The sequence below is a fragment of the Nymphalis io genome, chromosome 2, assembly GCF_905147045.1.
Source record: "Nymphalis io chromosome 2, ilAglIoxx1.1, whole genome shotgun sequence".
Classification (NCBI taxonomy): Eukaryota; Metazoa; Arthropoda; class Insecta; order Lepidoptera; family Nymphalidae; genus Nymphalis; species Nymphalis io.
The window spans coordinates 2793840-2821258 of record NC_065889.1 but is presented as its reverse complement, the minus strand read 5'-3'; the positions used below and the strand labels follow the sequence as shown (position 1 = coordinate 2821258).

The following is a 27419-nucleotide window of genomic DNA, read 5'->3' as shown; positions in this document are numbered from 1 at the left end:
TTTATAATGATAAATTAACAATGTATACATAAGAATAAAAAACAGTAATACAATTAATTTAACGTCAACCAAAGCGGCTAGCAAGCTATTGTCGATTTTAATAGTAATAATATATTATAATAACATCCTGGGACATTATTCACACACGGCCATCTGATTCCAAACTAAACAGAGCCTTGTACTATAGAAACCAGACGACTGATATACTACATATACTATTTTTATTTTGTAAATACATACTTATACAAATAATTAGGCCCAGACCCAGGCCAAACAGACATATTCATACACACAAATGTCTGTCCTGGGTGGTAATCAAACCCAAAACCTTCGGCGTGAAAGGCAAGTATCGACCAACCACTCCAACCGGTCATTAAAATTAAATTTAAAGAATATATTTGATTTGATATATGCAGACATGACTGAACAATGTATAATCTTCAGACATGTAGCTGATAATACGAGGAAAAACGAAGTGTTTTGACAACAGGATAAGTAGAATTGATCGAGAAAGTATTTATAATATAACAGATCGAGTATTCAAATTAGCTTTTCGCGGTATAATTTATGAAGATGAAATCATCCTGACCGTATCGGTCACGGCGGCCATTTTTAACAGAGAATATACATACGTCTACTCAGGAAATATAGTTCTCGATTGCGCGAACATGTATGTTTTCTATTCCCTCACTCCCATAATCCGATGGAACGTCAAATTTGACACGACCGAAAAGAGTTCAATCGCAAACCCAACATGAAGCTCAAAGGCTTTATTTACATGCTTTTCGAGAGATGAGAGTGTATAATACCATCTTCCATACACTGGGCTGCTACTAAGAATTATTCGACACAATAACTTTATATCAGCCCGACATGGGCGTTTGAATCTAGGACCTCGGGATCTGCGGCTTGGTATCTAGCCGATTGACTAACATATACATATATATTCGATGTCATTATAATTAAAGAAGTGATTTTTAATTATGCTTAAGCATTGCGTTTGTGACGCGAGTATCAATCATTGATTATATCTTATCCAATCATTGTAATCAATAATTAGTTAATTTATCTTCGAAATGTTTAGGTGACCGCTCTTCAGTTCGTATAAAAAGGGCGATGATTGTTTTTCGCAAACATCAAAATGTTACGGCTTACTGTTTTGCTGTGTGTCGCCACGTTGGCTTTGGGAAGTCCCTCAGTCACGAAGACTAGGGAGGAAATAGAAGAATTCCGAAGGTTTCTGGAAAATAGCCGAACAGGTATGTTCCGATATTAATGTTTTGTTAGTGTAAGTTTATTACATTAAAAAAATAATTAATTAAATGACAGTAAGTACTTTTAAAATACTTGATTAGATTCCAAAACGATAACACTTTTTTCTTATATGCATTTATACAATATATAGTCGAAAAATAAGCTTATAAAATAATTATTATCTTTTTTTTTATTAATTTTATTCAATTTAATTGTTTTGTCTTGCAAACAAATATGACAATTACCTTTCAATTTACGTTAATAGCGTTTTCACTTTAAATGAATATTATAAAGCAAAGATAAAACGCAATTTCGTTCTTATGCCGTAAAAAGTCACTCACAAAAAACTGTAGGGCACCATTTTTTTGAAGAAAAAAAAAATAATAAGCTTAATATAATATGATTTTTCTAATAGATAGTGGAGTTCGCATAGACTCCCGCATGTTGGAAAATCCTCAAGCCAACATTTGGGAAAACAGTGGAAAGTACCAGGGCGATATCGTGTTGGATGACTGGCAAGTTGAGGCTTTGGTAACTGATTTCGCTGCTGGTAGAGCCGCATACATCTGGCCCAACACCAAGTGGCCTGGAAATGTCGTGGTTTACGAGTTCGGCGCCAATGAATTCAGTAAGTTTTTATATTCAGTTAATAAAATACTAAAATAAGAGGATTGCAAAAATACTATTTCTTTCTTGTCTACTTGTCTTGTATTATTCGTTTTTGTAACTATGAAACAAAAATTATATATGTTGCAGTGGATATGAGAAGTAGTACAGCTTAATAAATTGTGTAAATTGTGAACGATTGTGTATTCTTGAGAAAGGATAATAATTAACTTTAAACTTTCCCATCGGAATCGTGTAATAAACACTTTATCTATAATAACATCATCAATTTCCAAATTAATTATTTGTAATAAAATAAAAAGTAATCATATAATTAAATGATGTATAACAATCTATGTACAGACATTCTTATAATATACAAAAAAAAAAAACAAAAGTCTAAAAGATTGTCCTGTGGCATTGTACCCAAGACGCCGGCACTATTGCCTCTCTGCACCAAAAAGCGCCAACTCTTGGGTCACCAGGAGTGTGGACCAGTTTCTTAGAAAGATCTTTTATGATTTTTCTTGTATCAGACGACCTACTGTTTCAAAACCCAGCCCCGCAAATTCATATCCGTTGAATAAAGGTAAATATTTGCTGCGCTTGAGTATTTGAGCAGCTTCAGCGGCTGCACTGGCTTTACGAGACGTATTCTTGTTATGAGATTCTGCCAGCGTATCTACGCAAGTTGCATCCCACACAAGAACACGACCCATCGACCATGGCACTAATGTACTTATATAAGTTATAAGTGGCTTTAAGTATAATAATAGTGTATAATTATTTAAAATATCATATTAATTTGTGTTGATATTTATGACTTTACATTTAAAAGTTTTTTCTAAATCTTATTAATTTATCAGCTTAAAAAAATTTATATCAGTAAGTATGGTCTCATAATGTTTTTAGATGCCGCGCAACAACAGTCCATCTTGCAAGCCATCGGTTGGATCGAACATTTTTCCTGCGTCAGATTCCGTCGCCGAACTGCCTCTGATCGAAACTATGTTTTAATAACAGTTAGTATTTGTCAATGATGCTCCGTAATGTTATTATTTAAATAGTTCTCAATATAAAATTAAGATGGCCCAGTAGATCATTTTAACCGATTGCGGGTTCAAACTTGGGCAAGTCTCAAGAAAATAATGAAAAAAATTATGAAACATTTTTTTTAAATATCGTTTCATTGAATGAATTGAGAGAGAGAGAGAGAGAGAGAGAGAGAGAGAGATAAGGTAGTTATTATCATGAATTGCGTCTATTTCGATTTTACGTTATATACATTTCCGATATATACAAAATGTATATCGGGAACTAAGATGTTATATCCTATTATATATTGTGCCTAAAGTTTCACTGGCTCAATTACCCTTCCAACCGGAACACAACAGTACTAAGTATTGCTGTTCTGTGGTAGGAATTGTGATGATGTAGTACCTACCCGGATGGGTTTGCACAAAGCGCTAATCACTAAGTAACGACAGAGAAGTCACTTGGAATGTAATCATTGTATTATATTTTGATAATATACATATAATAACTAAATATAACAAAATAAATACATCGAAGTCGAGTCTTAGTTATTATATTGGGATATCGCGAATAAGACCTTTAAATCATACTTTTTACAACAGGGAAAATCTAACGGTTGTTATGCCAACATCGGTTTCTGGGCTAGTCGTGGTATCCACACCTTGAACTTGGCCCGTGCGAACCCTGGACAGGGATGTCTCGGGGTCGCTGTCATTATCCACGAGTGGCTCCATATCCTCGGTTTCTTCCACATGCAGTCAACTTACTCAAGGGACAACTACGTGCGAATCAATCATAACAACATTGTCCAAGGTAAGTTTTTTTTATTGTCATTTTAAGTACCAAATATATATTATATTATTATATATTTTATTATTTTTTCAAAAGTGTACAAAACTTGTAAATAAAATAAGAATATTTGATATTTATTTACAAATTCCGTGTCGTCACTGACAATGATTATGTATTAAATATATTTAATATCAAAACTTTGTATGCTTAATAATAACAATCGACGTTGGCGTTTTTGGTAGATACTTGCTTTTCATGCCGAAGGCTGTGGGTTCGATTACCGGTAATCGAACCCACAGCCTTCGGCGACAGACATTTGTGTGCATGAACATGTCCGTTTGTCCTAAGTCTGGGTGTAATTATCTATATATGTATTTATATACAAAAGAAAAGTAGTATGTGTATTATATCATTTGTCTGGTTTCTATACTACAAGCTCTGCATAGTTTGGGATCAATTGGCCGTGTGTGAATAATGTCCCAGAATATATACAAAAAAAAATTGTACCTAAAATATTTCTCTAATATAACCTTAAACTCTTAAACTAAAAAGGGTGTAATATACTTTTTTAGTTTAATTTTGGAATACATTCTTTTTTCATGCATCATTTTAATTACTACTATTATTACTTGAATCAGCCTTTCAAAATTTTTACAGTCACGTATTATTTATAAGACTGTGTTCATTCATAATTACGAAATATTGTTATTATTTATTTTTAAATAATAAAACTATCTATTAAAATAATGTAACATATATTTTGTTCATAATCGTGTATAATTTTTAAGTTAGGTGATGTAATAAATTATTGTTCTATTTTTTCGTATTACACATATATTTATATTATTGTGTGTATATGTATGAATATTTACTTTACTGTAAATAAATGTATATTTGTATCTGTGTATATATACTGTGTTTATTATCATATGTCCTGCAAGCAAATTAAAGCAGAGTTGTCTGGAAGAGATCACTACATCAGTGATAAAACCCCCACCCCTTGCATGCTATTTTATATACACAGTCTTAAGCTTTTTTTCTCATTTATATATATTTTTTCCTCTGTTTGAGTGTGCAATAAAGATATTTATTGTTATTATTGTATATTACAGGAATGGGACATAACTTCGATCGCTACGAACGTAACATAGTCAGCAATCTTGGTCTGCAATACGAGTACACCAGCTGTATGCACTACAGTTCGCATGCGTTCAGCAGGAATGGACAACCTACTATTACTCCACTCAGGGTAAAACTCACGAAACACTTGGAATTAAACATTACACGGAAATTAGGATGTATATATTAATAATAATAATGTCCTCCAGAACGATTTCGGCCACGGTGGCCTCAAGAGAGAGATTAGCCAACTGCGCAGGACATATTATAGTGCACAAGTGTGTGCGCAAATACAGGTGCACTCTCTTTTCCCTTACTCTCATAATCCGATGGGACGGAAATCCGACACGATCGGAAAGAGTTTAGGCCAACGGCTATACGTGCTTTTATTATTAAGACACATTAACAACAACAATAATATAAATTAAAGATACAACAAAGGTCGGATAACACGTCCTTGGAGAAACAAATACAAGAAAAATAAAATGAAATATAAGTACAAAGAAACAAAGTACAAAGCAGTGCTGTTTGGCAGTAGAATAATTTTACTATCGAACGGCCAGGCAAACGCGACCAAAGCGCCATAGGTACACAGTGAAAATTCCCCGCCTACGTACGAAGCGCTTTGAATCTACATTCATCATTCACACTGCGAAACTATGGAATGCTTTGCCTGAGTCCGTATTTCCTGATAAGTACAATGTTGGTGTCTTCAAATCCAGAGTAAACAGGTTTCTTATAGGCAAGCGTGCTACATCTTAGACCGTGTCGATGTTTAACATCAGGCAAGTCAACGGTCAAACGCTGGCCTATTAATTGTAAAAAAAAATCGTTAATGCCATATTTGCAGTAGTCTAATGGATAAAATCCAGTAGGGAGCATTATTTGTACATAATGAAATACATTTGGAACGTCATAATGAACTTGTTTTTAAAATAAGTGTCCTAAATGATCAACATTAAATTAATGGTACGATCCAGAAAAGTTTTCGAGAATGAATTTTAAGTTTTTATATATTTCTCTTTTTATTGCAATGCACATATAATGATTATTTATAATATCTTATCAATTTTCGGTGCATATCTAGATAGATTTGCCTCACCTTGTTTTGGCTAATACGGACTGCTAAATTATCTGATTGGAAAGCCCATTCAATAAATAAGAATAATCATAATCGGTTCTCAACCGGCGAATAAAGATATCGAGGAACATTTATAACAAATAAAGCCGTATTGATAATTTCGTTCATCTTTAAAATAGCTTGAAAATAGGTTAGAACCTGAAATTGATCCTTGTGGAATACCCCTTGATAATACAGGTCGACCAAACTTTATTTCATTTAATATATTATTGGATATGAGTAGCAAGTTTTCTTAAATTCATATAGAGTTTTGGCTTTTTGGTTCTCTTTGTTTGACAAAAATGTCTGTCCTGGGTGGGTTCGATTCCCACATGTTTATACATTTGTGTGTATAAACGTGTCTGTTTGTCCTGAGTCTGGGTGTTAATTATCTATATAAGTATGTATTTACAAAAGAAAAGTAGTATATGTAGTATATCAGTTGTCTGGTTTCCATAGTACGAACTCTGCTTAGTTTTGGATTAGATTGCCGTGTGTAAATAATGTCTCTGGATATTATTATAAAAAAAAGAACATGATCATTTCGGAAACACTAAATACTGTTTATTGTACTTTCGTTTAATGTTTAATTTATCGTTCCAACCTAACGTTGGCTAGTTTCTATAATCATTTGTTCTAAGCATCTAAAAAGTGGTAATTATCAGTATAGTTTATGTAAATACGAAAAATAAGGTTCACAATTTTAACAATAGTTGTTCGTAAAATGAAAAATTGATTTTTTTGAGACCTGGGATTTTAATAGATGTTTTTACATGATTGGTTAAATTTATTTAAAAAAAAACTTTCAGAGTTTCCCCGGCGTCATGGGTCAAATGGATCATGTCACTCATTTGGACTGGGTGAGACTGCGCAGACACTACAACTGCCCTGGTGCCTGGAGTAGTGAAGATTTGGAAAATCTAGAGAAAGAAGTCAATTTCTATTCTCCTCTTTCTGAAAAGACTCCGCCGGTAGTCGTTCAAGCAGAAGATTATGTTAACGAATGATGCCCTGATCACGTTGTCATTGAACTTGAAATAATACATCTGATATGAATATAATTTGTATTTTATTAAACTTAATTGCTACTATAACGAGATCTATTTACTCGCTAATTTTTACAGTTAAAAACATTTTTCAAACATTATTTATTAATCATATGAATACTTTCATTTCTTATACAAAAATAAAGCTAGACTATAATATTTCACAATGCAGGTTCAGTTAGGTACTATTAATAAAAAAATGAGAAGTACAAATAAATAAAGGTTGTGTTAGTAATTATGAAAAGAAAAAAATAAACTACGTTGTTAAGTATTTAGTAAAGAATTGCTTTAATATATTTTTTTTAGCCCGTACATTTTAGGCGTGAAAAGGTATGATCGAATTGTAGTACAAAGTATTATATTTATAAAATCGAAGTGAAAATATTTTTCGACATATATATGCAGTGTTTATATAAGGGATGGAGGGAATTGTTATAACAATATATAATTTTGTAAAGTGTGATCAATTCAGTGCATTGGCGAGGGGTAGAAAAAAAACAGTAACAGTAACAGCCTGTGAATGTCCAACTGCTGGGCTAAGGCCTCCGCTCCTTTTTGAGGAGAAGGTTTTGGAGCTTATTCCACCACGTTGCTACAATGTGGGTTGATGGAATACACATATGGCAAAATTGAAAATGACAGTGAAATTAGACACATGTTGGTTCTTTTACGATGTTTTCCTTCGCCATTAAGCACGAGATGAATTCACAAATTAAGCACATGAAACTTCAGTGGTGATTGCCCGGGTTTGAACACACGATCATCGGTTAAGATTCACGCGCTATTACCACTGGGCCATCTCGGCTTATCCATCGGCCATCGGGTAGAAAAACGGCGTAGTTTAATTTTTGAATTGGGCAGTACAAGTACGGCAAGTAAAGTGATTCTACTTGAATACGTTTGGCAAACGTTTGGCAAAGAGTCTTTATACTCGACGATTAACACACATTAAATTATATATATATTTTATTAACACACAGACACATTAAATTTTATTCATCTAGATAAAAAAACAATTTTCTTTATATAAAGAAAAAAAAAACAACTTAGTCATTAAATAAGAATAATATAGAGGTTATCTTATTACGTCATTGCTTAATGCAGGTTTGCCACATAATATAAAGATTAAAAAGATTATTTGATCCTTTCTTGACTTATTCTTGCTTTCGTTTTGTTTACTACTCGTAGCCTTATTATTTTTATGTTTGTGTACATAATCTTATGGCAAATAACCCGCTGTACTTGCTCCACTATTGACAGAGTGATTGTTTCATTTTTCGCTAAGATAATCAGTGATAGGACTCAGGACAGACATTTGTGTGCATGAACATGTATGTTTGTCCTGAGACTGGGTGTAATTATCTATATAAGTATGTATTTGCAAAAGAAAAGTAGTATATCAGTTGTCTGGTTTCCATAGCATAAGCTTTGTACAATTAAATTAATTTAATTTGGGATCAGATGGCTGTGTGTGAAAAATGTCCCAGGATATTATTATTATAGTAATTGTTTACGCCGAATATAATATCGGGGGATCAAACGGTAAATGAAACTAAGGAAGAGCTCTCCATTGTTCACACTATAATTTATTTTGTCTCATCATTTTAACAATTAAAGGGACTTGGGGCGAGTATTAGACTCCGCCTTGAAAAATTTAATAATAATTTTGTTTTACATTATACATATTCAGAAGCGAATCTAGACAGCGCGATTCAGGAAACTGACAGATTTTATTACCGCCATCTATCGCTACCGAGTAGTAACACATGCCATTATAAATTGATAGATGAAAAAAAAGAATCAGCTATATTGAGGACTTGCATTATTGTTATGCATCATCAAAAACCGTGTTTGATATTTATGTTATCTTATCCATATTGGATTATTTATTAATTAGGTTTTAAAACTAGAAAAAGATAAAAATTATCATCTAATTATGATATTGACATTTCTTTTATGTTTTAAATATCTAATAAAAATATTTATAATTCGAACAGGCGTTAGATGTACTCTGGACGTACATTTTCAAAAGCGATAATTGGGCATATTAATTCAGTCTCTCCCAACTGGAAGAAAATTTAAGATTTTTAGTTGTACCGTCAACATTTTACCAATTATTACAAACAACGAATTACTTAAATAAAAATATTCAAACACATTTCATAATCAGTAACAACTTTTTATGTTTTTACTTGTGTTAGTAAATTAGGCAAATATATGGTTCACAATTTGTATTTACCCGTTTGTGGATTATGACAAAATTTAATTAGGCAAGCGTGATTATTACCCACACATTTAAATAAGATCGATTTTATTAACGCAATAAATTATCGCGAAGATAATCGCGTCGATATAAAAGTGATTAATGAGATGGTTGGAGCATTAGAAGCATGATGCGTGCGTTTGTAGTGTTATGTCTTATCGGGGCGGTTGTGGCCAAACCCTCAATGGTGAGGACCAAGGAGGAAATCGAAGAATTCAGAAATTATTTGGAAAGTACAAAGACCAGTGAGTGTGATATATAAATAAAGTATTATGAGTGTTAGCACGAAGCGGATATGAGTGATATTGACCTAGAAGGGTTAATTTCATGGTCAATTTACTTTTGACTCGCGTACTGAAGCTGAAAGCGCTTTTTTTAAGACTCATTATTCATACTAAGCTTTAAAATCGAATGTCTTACGTTGTTCAGCGTGTGATTAGTTAAACAATATTGTGTCGTGTGCTTAAATAAACAGCCGCTAAACAGCGCTTATAATTAAGTTTGACCTTTATACTAAGCATCTTTCATTAAGCTACCTATTGATATATTATAACTGTCTTAGGTAATGAGATTTTTTTTAAGATTAATTATGTATTTTTTGTGTTAAATATTTTTGCTTATATTGGTTAATAGCTATATTAAGTCAATAGAAGCTGAATCGATCGAGCTAATTTAATGGTATTGTTCAATAGGCGATGGCAAACTAATCGTCGCACGCTCGAGACTATACCCACGCGCTAACCCTGAAGAAAACAGTGGTAAATTTCAAGGCGACATTATCTTAGATGACTTCATCATTGAGTCCATGCTACAACAATACGCTGCAGGCCGTAACGCATACATCTGGCCAGACACAAAGTGGCCTAACAACACTGTTGTTTGGGAATTCGGAGAAGGTGAATTCGGTAAGAATTCATAATTTATTTATTTTTTAATTGTTGTAATAATAAGTATAATACTAATAAGTCGATAACCATGTTTCGATAATCATGTATATGTGAGAGCGAGACAAAATAAATTAACTTAAGCTATATGTATACTAATTAAGAATTTCATGTAGATTAGAATAGTAGCAAGTACTCTGCATGGCTAAGATCACATTTCCTTTCGAGGAAAAGGTTTGAGTCTTATTCCACCACGCTGCCCCAATTCGATTCGGTACATATAGTATATATATTGCAGATGTTTCCTTCTGTTTCTCTTCAAATGTAAAATACATATACACAAACTAAATTATACAGTAATTGAACTTAAGCATCCATAATTGCTATAAATAGTAAAAAAGCTGCAGAATGTAGTCAGCTGTATCAATGGGCAGGTATGTATCAATCCTTCTCCTAGATACCGCTTGCTTTTGGTTATCAGTTACCATTCTATTTGATTTCTCAGTAGGTCAAAATAGTTAAGTAACTCAAGGCCAACTCTTCTGATTACACGCGAAGGTGGTTATGTACTGGTGGTAGGGCTTTGTGCAAGCTCGTCTGGGTAGGTACCACCCACTCATCAGATATTCTACCGCAAAACAGCAATACTTGATATTGTTGTGTTCCGGTTTGAAGGGTGAGTGAGCCAGTGTAATTACAGGCACAAGGGACATAAAATCTTAGTTCCCAAGGTTGGTGGCGCATTGGATATGTAAGCGATGGTTGACATTTCTTACAATGCCAATGTCTAAGAGCGTTGGTGACCACTTACCACAGGTGGCCCATATGCTCGTCCACCTTCCTTTTCTATAAAAAAAAAAAAAAAATCTATGTTCTACTAATTTGTAAAAACGTATCGTATATACAGCTAGTGTTCCATGCGGTTTTATTAATTTAATCTGTGCTCAACAGATTATGCACCATTGTATTGTCACAATTGTTCGATTTTAAACGAAATATTAATTGAACATAGATTCCAACAATTTTTTTTTTTGTTCTATATATAAAAACATTTTGTTATCTCTACAAAATAAATAATAGAATATTAATATAATACTTATTTATATATTAAAACAAACGTAAAGTTAAAAATTATTGCACGCGATAATATTCACTATTTGTTTCAAATTTTAAATATAAAAATTATTAGGATGGACTTTCTAATGCATAAAAAAAGTTTCAAATCGGTCAGATAGATGCTCAGATTAGCGCATTCAAACAAACGTTTCATCATAATAATATTTATATATTAGTTAAAAAGTAAAAAAAAATACATAAAGCATTTAAGTTATAAGATAAATAGCTTCTACGCACGGCCCTGCTATATATTTCAGTTACTTGTCTAAAGTGGTTTTATTATTATAAACAGTCGGCCCTCGTAGCTCGTAGCGTCGTCGTAACCCGTAGCGGCGTAAATTACATAAAAGTGTTTAAGTCAAATCATAATCTTTATTATTTATATTAAAATTTACATGCAAAATTTTCATCAAAATCAATAGTTTGCTTGCAATTTACAATAATAATAGAGTATAGATTAAATTACACTTTTTGAATTAGACGAATTAAATATATATATATATATATATTATATAAATCGGAAGAACTTTCACTTTAATCCTTAAAACCTTGTAATCTTACTAGATTATAAACTGTCAGAAATATATTATTCATTAAAAACAATATTCATGGTTTTGTTAAAAACAGGCGATGTATATTAAATTGAATATTATGGGCCAATTTGAGTTAAATTTACGTGAACCTTTTTTTTTACGCTGGAAACGCGTAATGCGTTTTGCATTACGCGTTTCCCCCTCGGGAACAGTGTATGTGGCTCGCCGGTGTCCAAGGCGCCGAGTGCGTCCCGAACATCGGAATACCAACTAAAAAACCAGACACCCACCGACCTACTAAAAAACTCTACGGGATCGCTTTTGCATGCTAAAGATATTTACACGAACCTAACACAACTTAAAAGATTATAAACTATCGAAATTTTATACGTTTTATGGTAAATCTGAGGCCATGGTAGTGCCACCGCCAAGACAACGGAAGCGCAGGGCATTACCTACCTTCTCTCAACGTTTAATGTTGCGTTTACAATTTTTTGTCAATTGTTTACAATCCGAATAAATTTATTACATACTGACGTTTGTTAACATACAAGTATGTAATTAAATAATACGTCTGACGTCTATGTTAATCAATAAATACGCATGATATTCACTATCAATCATAATTCCGATCACGTCCATAATTTCAATCGTTTTTCATGATTATTTATTATCAATTATCAGCACGTTAACAATAAATCTAGTATTTACAAATACGTTCATGTGAAATTTTCTACAAGTCATTTAAGGTCCTCCAGACTGATTTCGGACACGGCTGCCAATCTCAAGAGAGATTAGTTAACTCTGCAGGACATATTATAGTGCACAAGTGTGTGCGCAAACACAGGTGCACTCTCTCTTCCCTAACTCTTATAATCCGATGGGACGGCAATCCGACACGACCGGAAAGAGTTCAGGCGCAGACCAACGGCTTTACGCGCTTTCCGAGGCACAAGAGTGCACACACATCCAATTTCAGGACTCCGGGCTGTTAGAATGAGAGAGAATGAGAATTTTCCGACCGAAAAACCCAATAACTTTTTACTGGGAAATGACCTGGGAATTGAACCCAGAACCTGCGGGTCTGTGGCTTTATATCTAGCCACTAGACCAACGAGGCAGTCAATAATTCATATTGGTGTAATAAGTATAATATAGGCTATACCAATCGAAGAAATAGTATATATAAATAGACCTTAGATTTACATATGGAATGCGTTTTGCTTTTAGCTGCTTTATTATATACTTCAGTGAGTTCATAATGAATATGTTTTTTTTATTTATAATACAACACTTTTTCACTTAACTACTTAACTTCTTTAATTTTAATTCTAAAGTTTCGATAACAACTTCGCCGACATTCAAAATGTCATTTTTCGCGAATTCATTATAGCTTTCACCTGATTGCCCGGAATGATTAATTAAACTGTGAAATAATGTAAAAGTTAATTATTGTTTTTGTTATTTAAATTAAGGGCTAGACAAAGCGAGAAATATATGATGTATTTATTAAGGAATATTTCTGTAGGTGATTAGAATTATTTAATTAACCGCTTAATTACTGAAGATTAGGTGTTTTATTTTTTACTTTTTATCAATTAATTGAGCATTTTTAAGATGATATTCATACAAAATCTATACTAAAATTGACAGCCTCATTGGTCTAGTGGCTTGATGTAAGGCCCCAGACCCGGAGGTCCTGGGTTCAATTCCCAGGTCGGGCCAAAGAAAATTCTCATTAGGAGCCCGAAGTCTGGAAGTTGGAAGTGTATACACTACCGTGCCTCGGAACGCACGTAAAGCCGTTGGTCCTGCGCCTGAACACTTTTCGGTCGTGTCGGATTGCCGTCCCATCAGATTATGAGAGTTAGGGAATAGAGAGTGCACCTGTGTTTGCGCACACACTTGTGCACTATAATATCTCCTACATAGTTGGCTAATCTCTCTTGAGATTAGCCGCCGTGACCGAAATCGGTCTGGAGGACATTATTATTATTATACTAATATTATATATATACGAAAGTAACGTTGTTTGTCTGTTACGCTTTCACGGCTAAGCCCCTGAACGGAATTTGATGAAATTTAGTAAGCAAACTTATAGAGATACTCCACCCTCTCCCTTTAAACTTGATTAAAGGTGTGGGCAAAAACTAGTTATATACATATAACTGACGACAACATAATTGTTATTATTATTATTATATAGAAACACAGATAAAACGCAAACCCAAGAAGGATTATGTAATATATCTTGATGAATAACTTTTATCAGCTATGAATGTATAAATGACATTCGAAAAGACAAATAATTTAAGATATTTAATAATAATGATATTTATAAGTTTCTCGTACATTACAATTAAATTTTTTATTTATTTATTATTATTATTATTATATAAATAATGTTTGTTACACAAAAATTTTTTTATTTTCAATGATATGAAATGAATACTTATAAATTTGAGCTTATGCCCGCTATACCAAATAAATCACATTAAATTTATTATATACTTTTCGATATATTTAAAAAAATATATATGTGACAGATATTATGGCAAAATAAGGTTAAATTATTTGTACATTAATGTAAAATGTCATTTTATATATTATTTACCATTTATTTGCTTTTTTGTATGATACTGAATATAACTATAATTTTCCATTACCGTGAGTTGGATCAAATACGTACCAACATACGAAGTTTTAACAAAAAAACACTTCTACTTAAAATTCTTTCTATAAAATATTATGCAAAGCAGGCATCGTATTAAGAACATTTGCCACTGCAGAAGCTTGAATCTGCTTATTTTATTGGTAATACAATTTTTTTACAGGACCATTGCAACAAGCTGCTATCAAAGATGGTATTGCCCACATTGAAAATACAACTTGCGTTAAATTCCGCTACAGGGAACCTGAAGACACCGTTTACGTAAAAGTCACTGTAAGTACATAAATTTAATTTAACTCAATTTTATTGTCTTTACTGGTGATAGCCACTTATCATTGATTAGTTAATTTTTCGTACTGAGAATAAGAGTTCCAAGGGAGAAACGTTGTTAGCGATCGTGCCACTATTCCCTACCAATCCAATGGTGGCTTGGTAGTTAATTTTTTTATTGACCGTATCCACACTTTTTTCCAGATGATTGACTTATCGGATTGCATATATAATAACTTATGAAGCTACCTTATGAAGTTGTCACCGTCACTCGTTTCTATAGAAATATTAACTCTACTTTGCATCGTCAGTACACCACCAAACTTGGAAACTAAGATGTTATATCATTTGTACCTTTAGTTATTTACATAGCCATATTTCAAACCGGCTTCGAACAATTCCAAGTATTGCTATTTTGCGGTAGAATATGTGATGTGTGAGGGGTACCTACCCAGACGGGCGTGCACAAAGCCCTATAATCCAGTGATATGATTCAATCGCTTTTACAATAAAATAAAAAAAAACGTTTGATCAAAGGGAAACTTATTTACTGTTTTAGGGGTTACCAGCTGGTTGCTACGCTCATGTTGGTTATTGGGAGGATCGTGGTGAACACACCCTGAACTTAGCTCGTAATTACCCAGGCCAGGGTTGCTTCCGTCACGCCACCATCGTTCACGAATGGATGCATATCTTGGGTTTTCTGCACATGCAATCTACTTACAACCGTGACGAATACGTAAAGATTGTCAATGAAAATCTTATGTCTGGTAAGAAATATAACCATTTAACATGTTATATACCTTTGAATAAATGTAATAAAGTTAAATTAATAACTATAATGATTGTAACAATAATGATTGGCTTAGGCCTCCTTTACATTATTCGCCTCATCTCGCAGCTCCAATGAAAATGGAGTGATATTTTACATAATTTCATCCTAAACACCACTGAGCACGAAAAGACTTACCGTTTTTAATTTATCTCGTGCTTGGCAGTGAAGGAAAATATTGTGAGGAAACCTGCATGCAGCATTAGAGCAACGTGCACCAAACTCTCTCCTAAAAAGAAGAAGAGACTTTGACTGTTGAACAATAACAGGCTGTCAGTTTACTTTAGATTTTATAATAATTATAAACATACTTTTTGTTATATAACACAGGAACGGAACACAATTTCGACATCTTTGGACCGGATCTAGTAAGCAACTTAGGTGTTGAATACGACTACGTCAGCTGCTTGCATTATGGACCTTACGCGTTCTCCGCTAATGGCGAACCAACTATTGTTGCGAAAAAGGTTAGCTTAGAGCTTTTTCTAATTTTCAAATCATTTGTATCAATATGTTAGTACTCCAAGTATTTTATTTGGTGGTAGAGCTAACTGGGTTACCACCAAGTTGTTTTTCTATTGCTGTGTTCCGCTTTGGGGGATGTATGAGCCAGTGTGGTTAAATTCACAAAGAATGTAATAACATCTAAGAGAAATATACCTTTTAAAATATCACCAATAATATTTACTTTTTTTTTTATATAGACAGTCAGATATAAAAATGGGCCACCTGACGGTAAGTTGTTAACACCTGTCATGGACATCACCAATGCGCAATAACTTTGGAAACTAAGATTTTTGACTTTTGTCTATTGTTACACTGGCTCATTCGCCCTTCAAACAGGAACACAACAATACTAAGTATTGTGTAGGCCCAGACGGACGATCCTACCACCAAATAGAATTATAAAAATTGTGCTCATTGTATGGTGCCGTTTTAATTATATATACTTATTCTGAATTAAAAGGAGTTCGAAGGAGAGATGGGTCAACGTGTGTTCATCACAGACAAGGATTGGCTTAGGATCAATAGACACTACGAATGCCCTGGCGCATGGGAGGAAAGTGACGAAGAAACCAGTGAAAGTAAAGAAGAAGAATAGGAATTGTACATATATGTTGTATGAAACGTACATTTGTAAATAAATAACATGATAAGAGAGATAATTAAATAAGAGAGCCTAACTGGATTTAAGTTTGTATTTATGAAAAAAATAATAATATTTAAACGTTCGTTTTTTGTTTCATTTATATAAGACTTGTATTCGCCCAAATCGTACCTTGAATATAGTAGCCGGACAATAGATTGTGTGACCACAACCAAAAGACGTGTAAAATATCACCAAGAAATTTCTGTTAGTATTTCTTGCGAACTAATAAACTCTTTTAACTTGGGATTATTTTATTTACATTTAAATTATTTTTTAAACAGAAGATGCTCTACCACTCAAATCAGTTTAGCTTCACGGCACTAGAATATCTATATATATACGGGCATCAGCGAAATGCCACTCACTGACTGACTCATCACGAGATCACCGAAAATATAAGCCCGATTGACTTGAAGTTATTTATAGTTTTTATTGCGGATTTTTGGAAATTTCAACTTCAAGGTAACTTTGGGTAGCTTTGTATAAATTTTACTCGTACGAAGTCAGGATATGCGTTATGCTTCTTGTTGGATAATATTTAACTAATACTAATTAACTATATCAAGTATTTTTATTTTAGGTATTTAATATTCTATATTTTGGGATACGCAAGGATCAGTGAAAATGTGGCAATAAAATCAAACGAAATAAGTTAAGTGTTATCTATTTATAAATTCTTCGCTACCGTTCGTTTTTTCGGAATACGCAAAAGGGCTCTAATAAAATATTATTTACAAAACATACAAGCTTGAAGTTTTTTTAATCTGTCCCGAAGGAGCAATGCGACCTTCATGTTGTCGGAACACGTGACGGTTATCGTTGTGTAGTGTGACCACGTGTGTGAGAAATATTGATATCGTTTTTGATACATTTTTAAATTTAGTGAAATTTCTTTATTAGGGGGTAAGATTTAAGTTTTATTGCAATAACTTGAATGCAAGGTTTTATACGTAACTCGTAATTAAAATGTTTCCGACACTAAAGGGTTTCATGTATTTCACGTGTATTAATTGCATTGTTTTTATTACAGAATAAAATAGTACTTATATCAACAAATCAAAGACCTTTGCAGCTAAATATCACAAGGCAACGTTGATAGCTCTATATAGTTATGTAACATAATCACAATTATATGAATTAAAAAAAAAGAAACTATATTTTAAATTAACTTGCGATTTGCTTAATATAAAGTGATAATTTCAAAATAACTGTAATACCAGTTTAGAAGACATCGATGGTTACCCTGATTCTTTGATGTCGGGGCTCATGAGCTGCTCGCCGCTGTCGTCGTAAATATTGTCAGGACAAATTTCCACTCTTTGAAATCAGATCACACTTACCACTGGATGTTAAGAGTCGCCGATTTAATCGGATTTATTACGCTGACTACATGAATGATATAATGGTTTAACGAGACGATAAAATTGTCAATATAAATTTCGAAATAAATTTTGGTCTCTTGAAAGTTGTTTTCAAATTGTGTTTATAATTTGATGTCTTTTGTTTTGTTTGAGATTTTGATTATTGGCATCGTCAGTTGAATCTATATACGACAGTTACATTCACATATGACTGCGGTTAAATAATTTATATATATTATACATTATGACAGATACCTAAATATTAAATTGTTTAGTTTTCGCAGCTATCAATTCAGATAAATATATTCACGCGGCTTAGATTCCACTAAAGTATCGACTAATTAGTTTGTAGAAAATTCAAGAATGCATGCAAAAGTTTTTGTTGTTTATTTAAAAATAACATAAAATAAAAACGTTGTTTTGAAATACAAGTAGAATATATAATAGTCATTTAAACTCGACGCAAATACTTAATGGTATACCTATTTGGGACATATCTCGATGGCAGATATTGTTATATATTATTTTTATTGTATTAGATTTTATAAATACATGGTTTTTTAATTGTATATGTTGATAGCTGAATGTTTCGGATACGCTTTCAGTCTTCGAAAAGAAGTGTTTATGAATACCAAAACTAAAATCAATTGGAGAAGTATAAGCTTGTCGGAAGTACACAATGTTTTACTTTGTTTCATTTTTATTGCCATTTTTTTTTAAATTCATTTACTAGTTTTCCACCGTGACTTCACCTGCATTTTAGGAGGAGTAGGTCAAGAATTAGGTAAAAATAGGTACAATTTCGGTTCAGCCGTCAAACCGCAGCAGATAGGCAGAGTTATTTTCATAATTATAATAATAAATATCGATTATTTAGCTCAAATTCTCTACATGGAACACTTTGTCTCGAATTAAGTTTTTCTTATTTCTATTCTATTACTAATTAAATTTAAATTTTCGATTTTATAATCAATATTACATATCAACAATGCATATAATATTTTACCTATTATAAACGTCATGTGACCTAAATTTAATAAAGGAATGGCTGTATGTTTGTCGGTCACGGTCCGACGACGTGTCAGCTGACAGTGAATATCGGGCTGTCGGTGCCATCTCTGAAACCGATACTCTAAGACGGAGGGTGGTCGGTTATTTTCGAAGATTCGGAGAAATAACTTTGTACCTAAGTATTAGATTACCATTTCAATAAGCTAAGTGTGCAAGTGATGATTTCAATGTATGTATACTTATGTCTTATATAAAATAAGTTATTATTTATTTAAGATAAGGGAATCGTGTAATTAAATGACAAGTGTGTTATCGTTTTTTAATCAATAATGGAGCCATAATGGCTCAGTGGTTACAAGACGAGTATCTTAACGGATTATTCCGAATTCAAACTCGGGCAAATACCATCGATTTTTCATGTACTTCATTGATATTTATAATTTAACTTGTTCTCGGTTTTGAAGGAAACCAGCATGTGGCGGATGAAAACACGTGTATCCAACAACCCGCATTTGAGCAGCATGGTGGATTAAGCCTTCTCAAAAAGGAGAGGACGCCTCAGCCCAGCAGTGGGCATTTACAGGCTGTTACTTATTTAATTAATACTAAATGTTATAAGGAATACATTATTTATGCCGTCGAGATGACCTAGTAGCTAAAACACTTGAATCTAAACCAATAATTGTGATTGAATCTTTAACCGACTTAAAAAAGAGGATAATAATTCGACTGCTTTTTTTTAAATGTTTGTTACCTTAGAACTTCGTGAAATACTCTACTCCAAAATAAACCTACATCGGAACAATGAAACATTTATAAGCTGTTTGTTTTTTAAAGTACTTACAACTAGAATCATATACAATTCTACGACTATCGATATCGAAATATTGAAACCTAATTATCTTAATTTCGAATATGAAATATTTGACGAATAAAAGAAAACTTAAGTTTTTTTATATAAAAGTGAAAACGTCTTAGAACTGACATGTCAATATTTAAGTGCGTCACGTCTCAAGGGACATGCCACTAGTAAAAAATAAATTATTTAAAAACTGAAGTGGGTAACACTGACACGCTCTTAACGAAACCGATGAATAGATAAAGATCTGTCGTAAAAAAGTGTCAAAGTTTAACGACATCACGCACTTAAAAAGTTAAAAAGACGTTCCCGCTCCTATGTTTACGGTCGAGTGTTTTTAATTAAGATTATATTATACCTTCACAAATTATAGATTTCCTCAGGAAGCTATGATTTTTTTCTAGTAACTAATTTGTAGTAATTCGTCTGTTGCAATTATGATGGGAGATAAAGATTTACTTTTTTTTTTTGTTTTTTAATGCGTGGCTTTTTACAATAATTATATTACCTACTGCTTAGCTTTAAAAAAAGTGCCCAAGATTTCATTTTGTTTTCTTATATTCCAATGATGCTGGTACCAAAGCTTTTATACATGCTATATTGAATCAATCAATCAATCAATCAATCAACAGCCAATCGTTGTCCACTGCTGAACATAGGCCTCTCCCAAGGTGCGCCAAAGCTCCCTGTCCTCCGCCTTCCGCATCCAGTTGGTGCCCGCCACCTTCTTAAGGTCGTCGGTCCACCTGGCTGGAGGGCGCCCTACGCTGCGCTTGCCGATTCGCGGTCTACACTCTAGGACTCGTCTGCTCCAACGGCCATCGGTCCTACGACATACGTGACCAGCCCACTGCCACTTCAGCCTGCTAATTTTGCAAGCTATGTCGGTGACTCCGGTTCTTTTCTGGATAATTGTGAATGGTATATTGAATGGTAAAAAGAAATTGATAATCCCACAAGAATTTGGTTTAAAAAATACTTAACTCCACAATCATATGTATATAGGCGACTGATTTATATGTTATTTATTATACTTTATTTTTTATCTTTTTCTTTTTTTTAAATTTATTAATGTTTAATAGACGTTACTTTTTCTGAGATATTCTTTTTTAAAATAAGATATTAAAAATAAAATGATAATTGAACTAAACATAAAAAACAAAACTATAAACATTGTCTCTATTTTCGTCTATTATTTTGACAAATTCATATAATGTGATATTATCGTAAGTAAATCTGAATTTTTAACCATTTTTAAAACGTCACGAACTACCTACGTCTTTTTAAGAACCTCTTCTGAAATCTGTAAATTCAATTTTACCTAATGTATATAGAAATATATTTTTTTAATTACTGAAATTTAAAATGTCAAAGTCCCGACGGCGGTGGCGCCTGTGTCCGAATCCCGTTCTTCCGGAAGCGCGCGCGTCGCAAATTGCACGAACCGTTAGTTTTAAAAGTCATTAATTTGGTAAAAACGTCAACACGGGAGTGGCTGGCGATGAGGCATAACGTTACAATGATAAATACTGTGGTAATTATTGCTTTTTATTATCTTAACTGGGAGGTCGATTTAACTCGAATGTGTTTGGAAATAAGATTTCTTAGAAGTTTTTTAATATTCTTAGACCAAAAAAATCATATCATTACTTTATAAGGTTGGTTTTCATTGGAATAAATCTATATTCATAGTTGTAGATATATAAATTAATACGTGAAGAAAACCTTTATTCCCCTTTTTAAGGACATTGTAAAAAGAAGTGCAAAAAGCTAAAATTTATGTATATTTGTGTTATAAATACGTTATATTAAATTTAAAAAAAAAACATTCATAGTTTACGTTCATACGACCAAGTCAAAGTCAAAGACATATTTTATCGTTCGTTGTTAAACGTATTCTTATAATTTCATTGGGTTTACATTTTTATTGCCATACCAATAAGGTTTTGCTAACTGAAATTCGAAACTTTATACACTGAAGAAAAAAAAATTAACATTAAATCTTATTTTTATTAACAATGAATTACTATAATTAGATATTATATTACAGAAACGAACCTTATGCCCGGAACAAATTATAAGTAGATTATAAATATATTTACATAATATTTGAAGCCTCATTAACATTTTAAATATAATTAACTTACTTAATGAAAATTTTTAAGGAACAATAAGTATGTAAGTATTTTAAAATAAACCCTTAATTAATTGTTGAAGTGAAGCGTTGCGTGTAAGCGACGTGAATGATGACCAAACTAAGTTGCTGTAATTGTGATGCGCGCGCGCATATGTTGACGTCTTAATGTGAGATTAGGAGATAGTCCTGATTTAAAAATATATACGAACAAGTGTTCGAGTGTTGCGTGAGTACAACTCCAATTAAATTGACTAACATTACAAAAAACGTACCATTAATCTAAGCATAGAATACAAAAAAAAAAAAATAGCCAGAAAAAAATCCCAGGTACATCCTAGATTTTTTTCTAAGATACACCTGGGCGAAGGGACTGTCGAAGTTAACTTTATCGCTTCGCTTTACCTTACTTAGTAAGTCTTGAAGTGTATTATTATTCATATGTCGTATATACATTATAAATTATGTTTTAGTTGGATGTTTTTATAAGAAAAGAAAAAATTATACTGTAGAAGTGTTTTATAAAATTCCTTCTATATTATTATGAATTAATTTTGTTTAAGAGTAATATCATGTGTCACATAAAGCTGAATAGTTTTATGATTGTTTGTATCGAGTTCTATATAAACTTCCGATTTGAAAAAATAATTGTGATAGTTAGCCCATTCATTTAAAACGGTTTTAGGCTTTATAACATCACGCTACGACACATGGGTCACGACACGAACCAGTAACGTTTAACGCGAGTGAAACCTCGCGGAACAGCTTGTATGTTATAAGTTGAAAGTCTTAATATAATAAAGTATAATGTATTTTAATTAGATCACACAGATGTCGGGTAAGATAAAAAAATATCCGTGTGTGGTTGAAATCATAGCTACAATACCGGATGATGTTTTGACAAATGATCATGTTCACGCATTATTGCGCTTGCATCCCTACGAGATGAACACGTACACACCAATATAGACCACCGTAGCGAAATTTATACGCCAAATGTGACTTTTGAGTGATGACGTGATTTTTTTAGTTTAATTTATTGTTTTTAAAACAGATAACAATTTTGTTGGATTGATTAAATTTTGTTTTTATGAAATAAGTAACCGAATGAAGGGTGAATGTGTCTGAGGAAGGTTTAGTGCTTATCCACTACGCTGCTCCAATGCGGGATGGTGCATAAACATGTGACAGAATTTCACCTGCACATGCAGGTTTTTTCACGATGTCTTTTACCGTCGAGCTGAATTATAGAATAAAATTAATCATAGGAAATCTATTTGGTGCTCATTCGGTTTGGTCAAGATTCATGTGTTCTAAGCCATAAAAGGCCATCTTCGATAATATATAAATGTGATGTGTAAAAACTATTAATTTACATTTTAGTCTGTTAGAAAATGGTGCTAATGTTGTTTTATAGAATCTCTTAATTAACTAATTTAAGAGGCTTTAAAAATTTTTCGTATGCTATGGTTTTGACATTTTAGAAATAGCTACCACATCATATTGTAAACTCTAGCGATACAAACTGTCAAGTTAACAAGAATTTACTTTTTATTAATGACTTATATACCATTAAATCTATGTTTCGTGTATTTAATTCAACTAATTAGTATATACAGTAATATGCCTTATATATAATATTTATTGTATATCGTTCTTAATATAATATTAAATTTATTTATTGAAGTATTTGCGGAATTTTAACATAACAAGGACTGAGTTAGCTTTTTGAAGTCGGTATCACGATCTATTATTATTAGCTCGCATTTTTTTGTTCCCGTTTATATAAAATATTATTTGGCATATATGTATATCTAAGTAAGTATTCTTGTATATTGCGACGCTACCGTGAGTGTTCTTACTTTGTTACTTTATGTTATTCAAAAAAAGAATCTCCAGCTCCAAGATTACATATAACATCTTTTTTTTTAGTAGGGGGACGGAAGGGCAATTATGACACCTGTTGGTGAATGTTTACTAGCCCCATAGACATTGGCGTTGGAAGTAATATAAACCTTTCTAAGTAATACTATATAATACAATAATTAGTATTTCTGTTTGGCGGTTAAATATTATGATGAATAGGTGGTACCTACCCAGACGGGTTTGCAAAAAATCCGACCAACAAGTAAAGTATGCAAAGTATACTAATCGAGCAGTGTACATAACATTAGAAAAGGCGGAATTACAAATAAGGCGGACTGGAGTGTTCCTGTTAGGGACGATAAATGAGGATACCACTGAACTTTGTCTAAAGTGATTCCTAAACTATACTGTTACATGTTACATCTGTTACATGTAATATATCTGTTACATGGAAAATAAAATTTTGCTTTCTTACATATGGTAAATACTTTTGTTAATTTTTGGGGCTTAAATCAAATTATTAGTTGTACTGTAACAACATTTAACGAAGATAATTTACTTAAAATGTATCCTTGATTTTAAAAGACGGCCGTAAAGTTTAACTCTTACTTATTTAATAAAATAAAATTTAGAAAAGGTTAATCCCCAAGGAAATAATTAGCGATTTAGAGTTCAATAAAGCACAGCTAAATTAATTTTGATAAAATATGGTTGCGATTATTGGAGTCAATAAAAGCTAGAAATTAATGTTACAATAATAAAGTAAAATACAATGATTGCCAGTAGAATTAGATTTTTTATAGAATAATTTACAAATGAAAAAACTGTGCATACACCCACTTACTATACTAATATTATAAGTATGATATAATATTAGAAGGTTACTTCAGAGACAAATAGAATTATTTCAACCACTGCTGTGTAAAAGTACATTTATCTGTGATTTTAATCTAATAAAAAGCGCTTTAATGTCTATCCATCTCTATTATTATTAAAGAACAAGACAAGATTAGTACGTACTCGTTACGCGCCCGCACCGCCGACAACTGTCAACCCCAATTATGGCTGCCATGACACTTTCGCGCGCTTGCTTTTGAATATAGAACGTTGAGTCTTCAGGAATTTTATTTCTTTTTAATTTTATTTATACGTGTTCAAAATAACCACAATGACTTTCTTGAATAGAGACTAAACTTTTTATAGTGGGAATAAATTATATTTTTTATTAAATCTTACAATAACAGTATATTTCGATTAGTATAAGATAAAATATAAGTTTGCAATTTTATAAAAATCTAGAAAATCTTCTGAAGATCGATTGGATTAACAACAGAGTTAAAATAGAGATCAAAGAGGATAGTGATAACCTGATTCTCGTCCAGGAGTTAAAATAAACGGGATACGCATGTCTTCCAGAGACTATTCCAACATGTTCGAGACTGAAATTAAGACTCGTTCTACACGTGTACCTAACATAATCGGAGGTAATGACACTATACATTTCTGTGACTATATCTAGCTTGAAGATTATCCTTTGACCGAAAAGCAGGCGCAAGAGATCGAAAGAAGCGGATTTGCAACTAAAACTTAAGTTTATTTTACTACTATGTGTGTACATGTTCAGGGTTGTCACATAGCTCTCACCTGTTGTTTATTATATATCTTACAAGTTAAGTATGCCATATTTAATAAATAAATAAATAAGAGACTGCTACGAAATCATAAAAAGCCGAGATGGCCCTGTGGTAAGAACGCGTGAATCTTAACCGATGATCGTGGGTTCAAACCCGGGCAAGCACCACTGAATTTTTATGTGCTTAATTTGTGATTATAATTCATCTTGTGCTTTACGGTGAAGGAAAACATCGTGAGGAAACCTACATGTGTCTAATTTCATTGAAATTCTGCCACATGTGTATTCTACCAACCCGCATTGGAGCAGCGTGGTGGAATAAGCTCCAAACCTTCTCCTCAAAAAGAGGAGAGGAGGCCTTTAGCCCAGCAGTGGGACATTCACAGGCTGTTACGGGTACGGGTACGAAATCACAGTAATGACTTCCGAAAGTCTTCTATTACTAATATTATAAATGCGAAAGTCTGATTGTCTGTTATGCTTTCAGGGCTAATTAATGTCAGTTAATATGTAACACAGAATTAAATGATAGGTATTAAAATATCAAAACAGCAAATACCATTTAAAATGTTGTTGTAAAATGTTACCTCGAAATTCGATCGCTCTAGACCGTTGCCATATATCGCTGCCATATGCCGTTCTCATTTAAGTTTTACCTGTGGAATGGGCGGCCCTGCTAGTTCAACAGCGTACTTCAGATGTAACCGAGTATCGACTGCACCAATCAATCTCTGTCTACTCCATCCTACTTGACTTAATTGGCTAAAACGTAGACAGTTCTTTATCTGTCTAAGAACTGTCATTTTCTGTATTAAATTCTTTAATTTACGAACGCATTATATAGATATTAACTAAACGTGACCATAAAATTTTGCCTATTACGAATGGAGTTAATAATACAACTTTCATATTCTATTGGGTAGGGTAAATGGTAATAAGAGCGGAGAGTTTTAAGGTTCGTAAAGCCTAGGCTAACAAAATTGAAATAGCTACAAAATTTGGACGCTGACTAAAATTCAAAAAATGATAAGGTTTTTCGAAAACTTCGAGAAAACAGTTTAAATCTTAGATATCTTTTGAGAGTTAGAGAATGTGGAGAAAGTACATTTACACGTGAATTAGAGAAGGAGTATAAAACCTCTTTTTTACCTATGTAGTAATAGATATTATTATTTTATTAATTTTAATTTTTATAATTTATTAAGACATGTCTTCTTTCATCTTAAAATATAATTAAATAATTTGTATGAACGGTAATATTATTACAGGAGAGGCGCGTCTGGCAGTCGAGTCGGCGGGTACAGACGTTTTTCAAGATTTTACACTAATTCGATGCGACGTGCCTCCGTTCTATTCCCGGCTTGGCACACCGGGAATGCAATACGACGGAAATTTCAAAATTACATTATATTATTAGATAAAATATACAGAAAACTATAAACATGTTTGTTCGACCCGCTAATATAAATCCTTTTTTTTAATTAACACATAAAATACAAAATATCTCGCTCTTTAATAATATATAGGTATTCTTTAATGTGTATCGTAATCTGAAATTTTTATTATCAATAAGATAAATTTAAAAAAATAGCGCTATTATAAGGCACGCCTAAGCCTACGCCATTTTTACTCATTGAATGTACTTACTAAGTATTATTTCGTAGAATGTAGGCAGGTACCTAGTATTAATTTTCGTTTAAAACAACTTTCATAATTTATAAAAATCAGGCATAACTACCAAGGTAATAAAAACATTACTGAAAAATAATCATGAATCTATGTAAATATATATGTCTCATAATAATTTCTACATTTATCTAATTCCGGCGCCATAAAACCAATTTCACATCCGCGCTCCGCTACT

The 27419-nt window shown here is 32.5% G+C and overlaps 2 protein-coding genes across 2 annotated transcripts; both read left to right on the top strand.

Moving 5' to 3' along the window:
* Positions 1-1129: 1129 nt before the first annotated feature.
* On the top strand, positions 1130-6933 carry LOC126774592 (seminal metalloprotease 1-like). Its single transcript, XM_050496169.1, has 6 exons — positions 1130-1259; positions 1670-1882; positions 2773-2882; positions 3498-3708; positions 4800-4936; positions 6736-6933. The coding sequence occupies exons 1-6, from the start codon at positions 1142-1144 to the stop codon at positions 6931-6933; spliced, it is 987 nt and encodes a 328-aa protein (XP_050352126.1). The 5' UTR covers positions 1130-1141.
* A 2429-nt stretch (positions 6934-9362) lies between these two features.
* On the top strand, positions 9363-17984 carry LOC126774581 (seminal metalloprotease 1-like). The gene is given in 7 exon segments (XM_050496157.1): positions 9363-9480; positions 9928-10140; positions 14603-14712; positions 15269-15479; positions 15872-16008; positions 16509-16648; positions 17912-17984. Coding segments are annotated over 7 exon segments (1002 nt in total).
* The last annotated feature ends 9435 nt before the right edge of the window (positions 17985-27419 follow it).

Coding starts and splice junctions, on each gene's coding strand:
- LOC126774592 (XM_050496169.1), top strand. CDS start 1,142: ATGTTACGGCTTACTGTTTTGCTGTGTGTCGCCACGTTGGCTTTGGGA. Junction 1,260..1,669: donor TCTGGAAAATAGCCGAACAG/GTATGTTCCGAT, acceptor TTTTTCTAATAG/ATAGTGGAGTTCGCATAGAC. Junction 3,709..4,799: donor TCATAACAACATTGTCCAAG/GTAAGTTTTTTT, acceptor TGTATATTACAG/GAATGGGACATAACTTCGAT.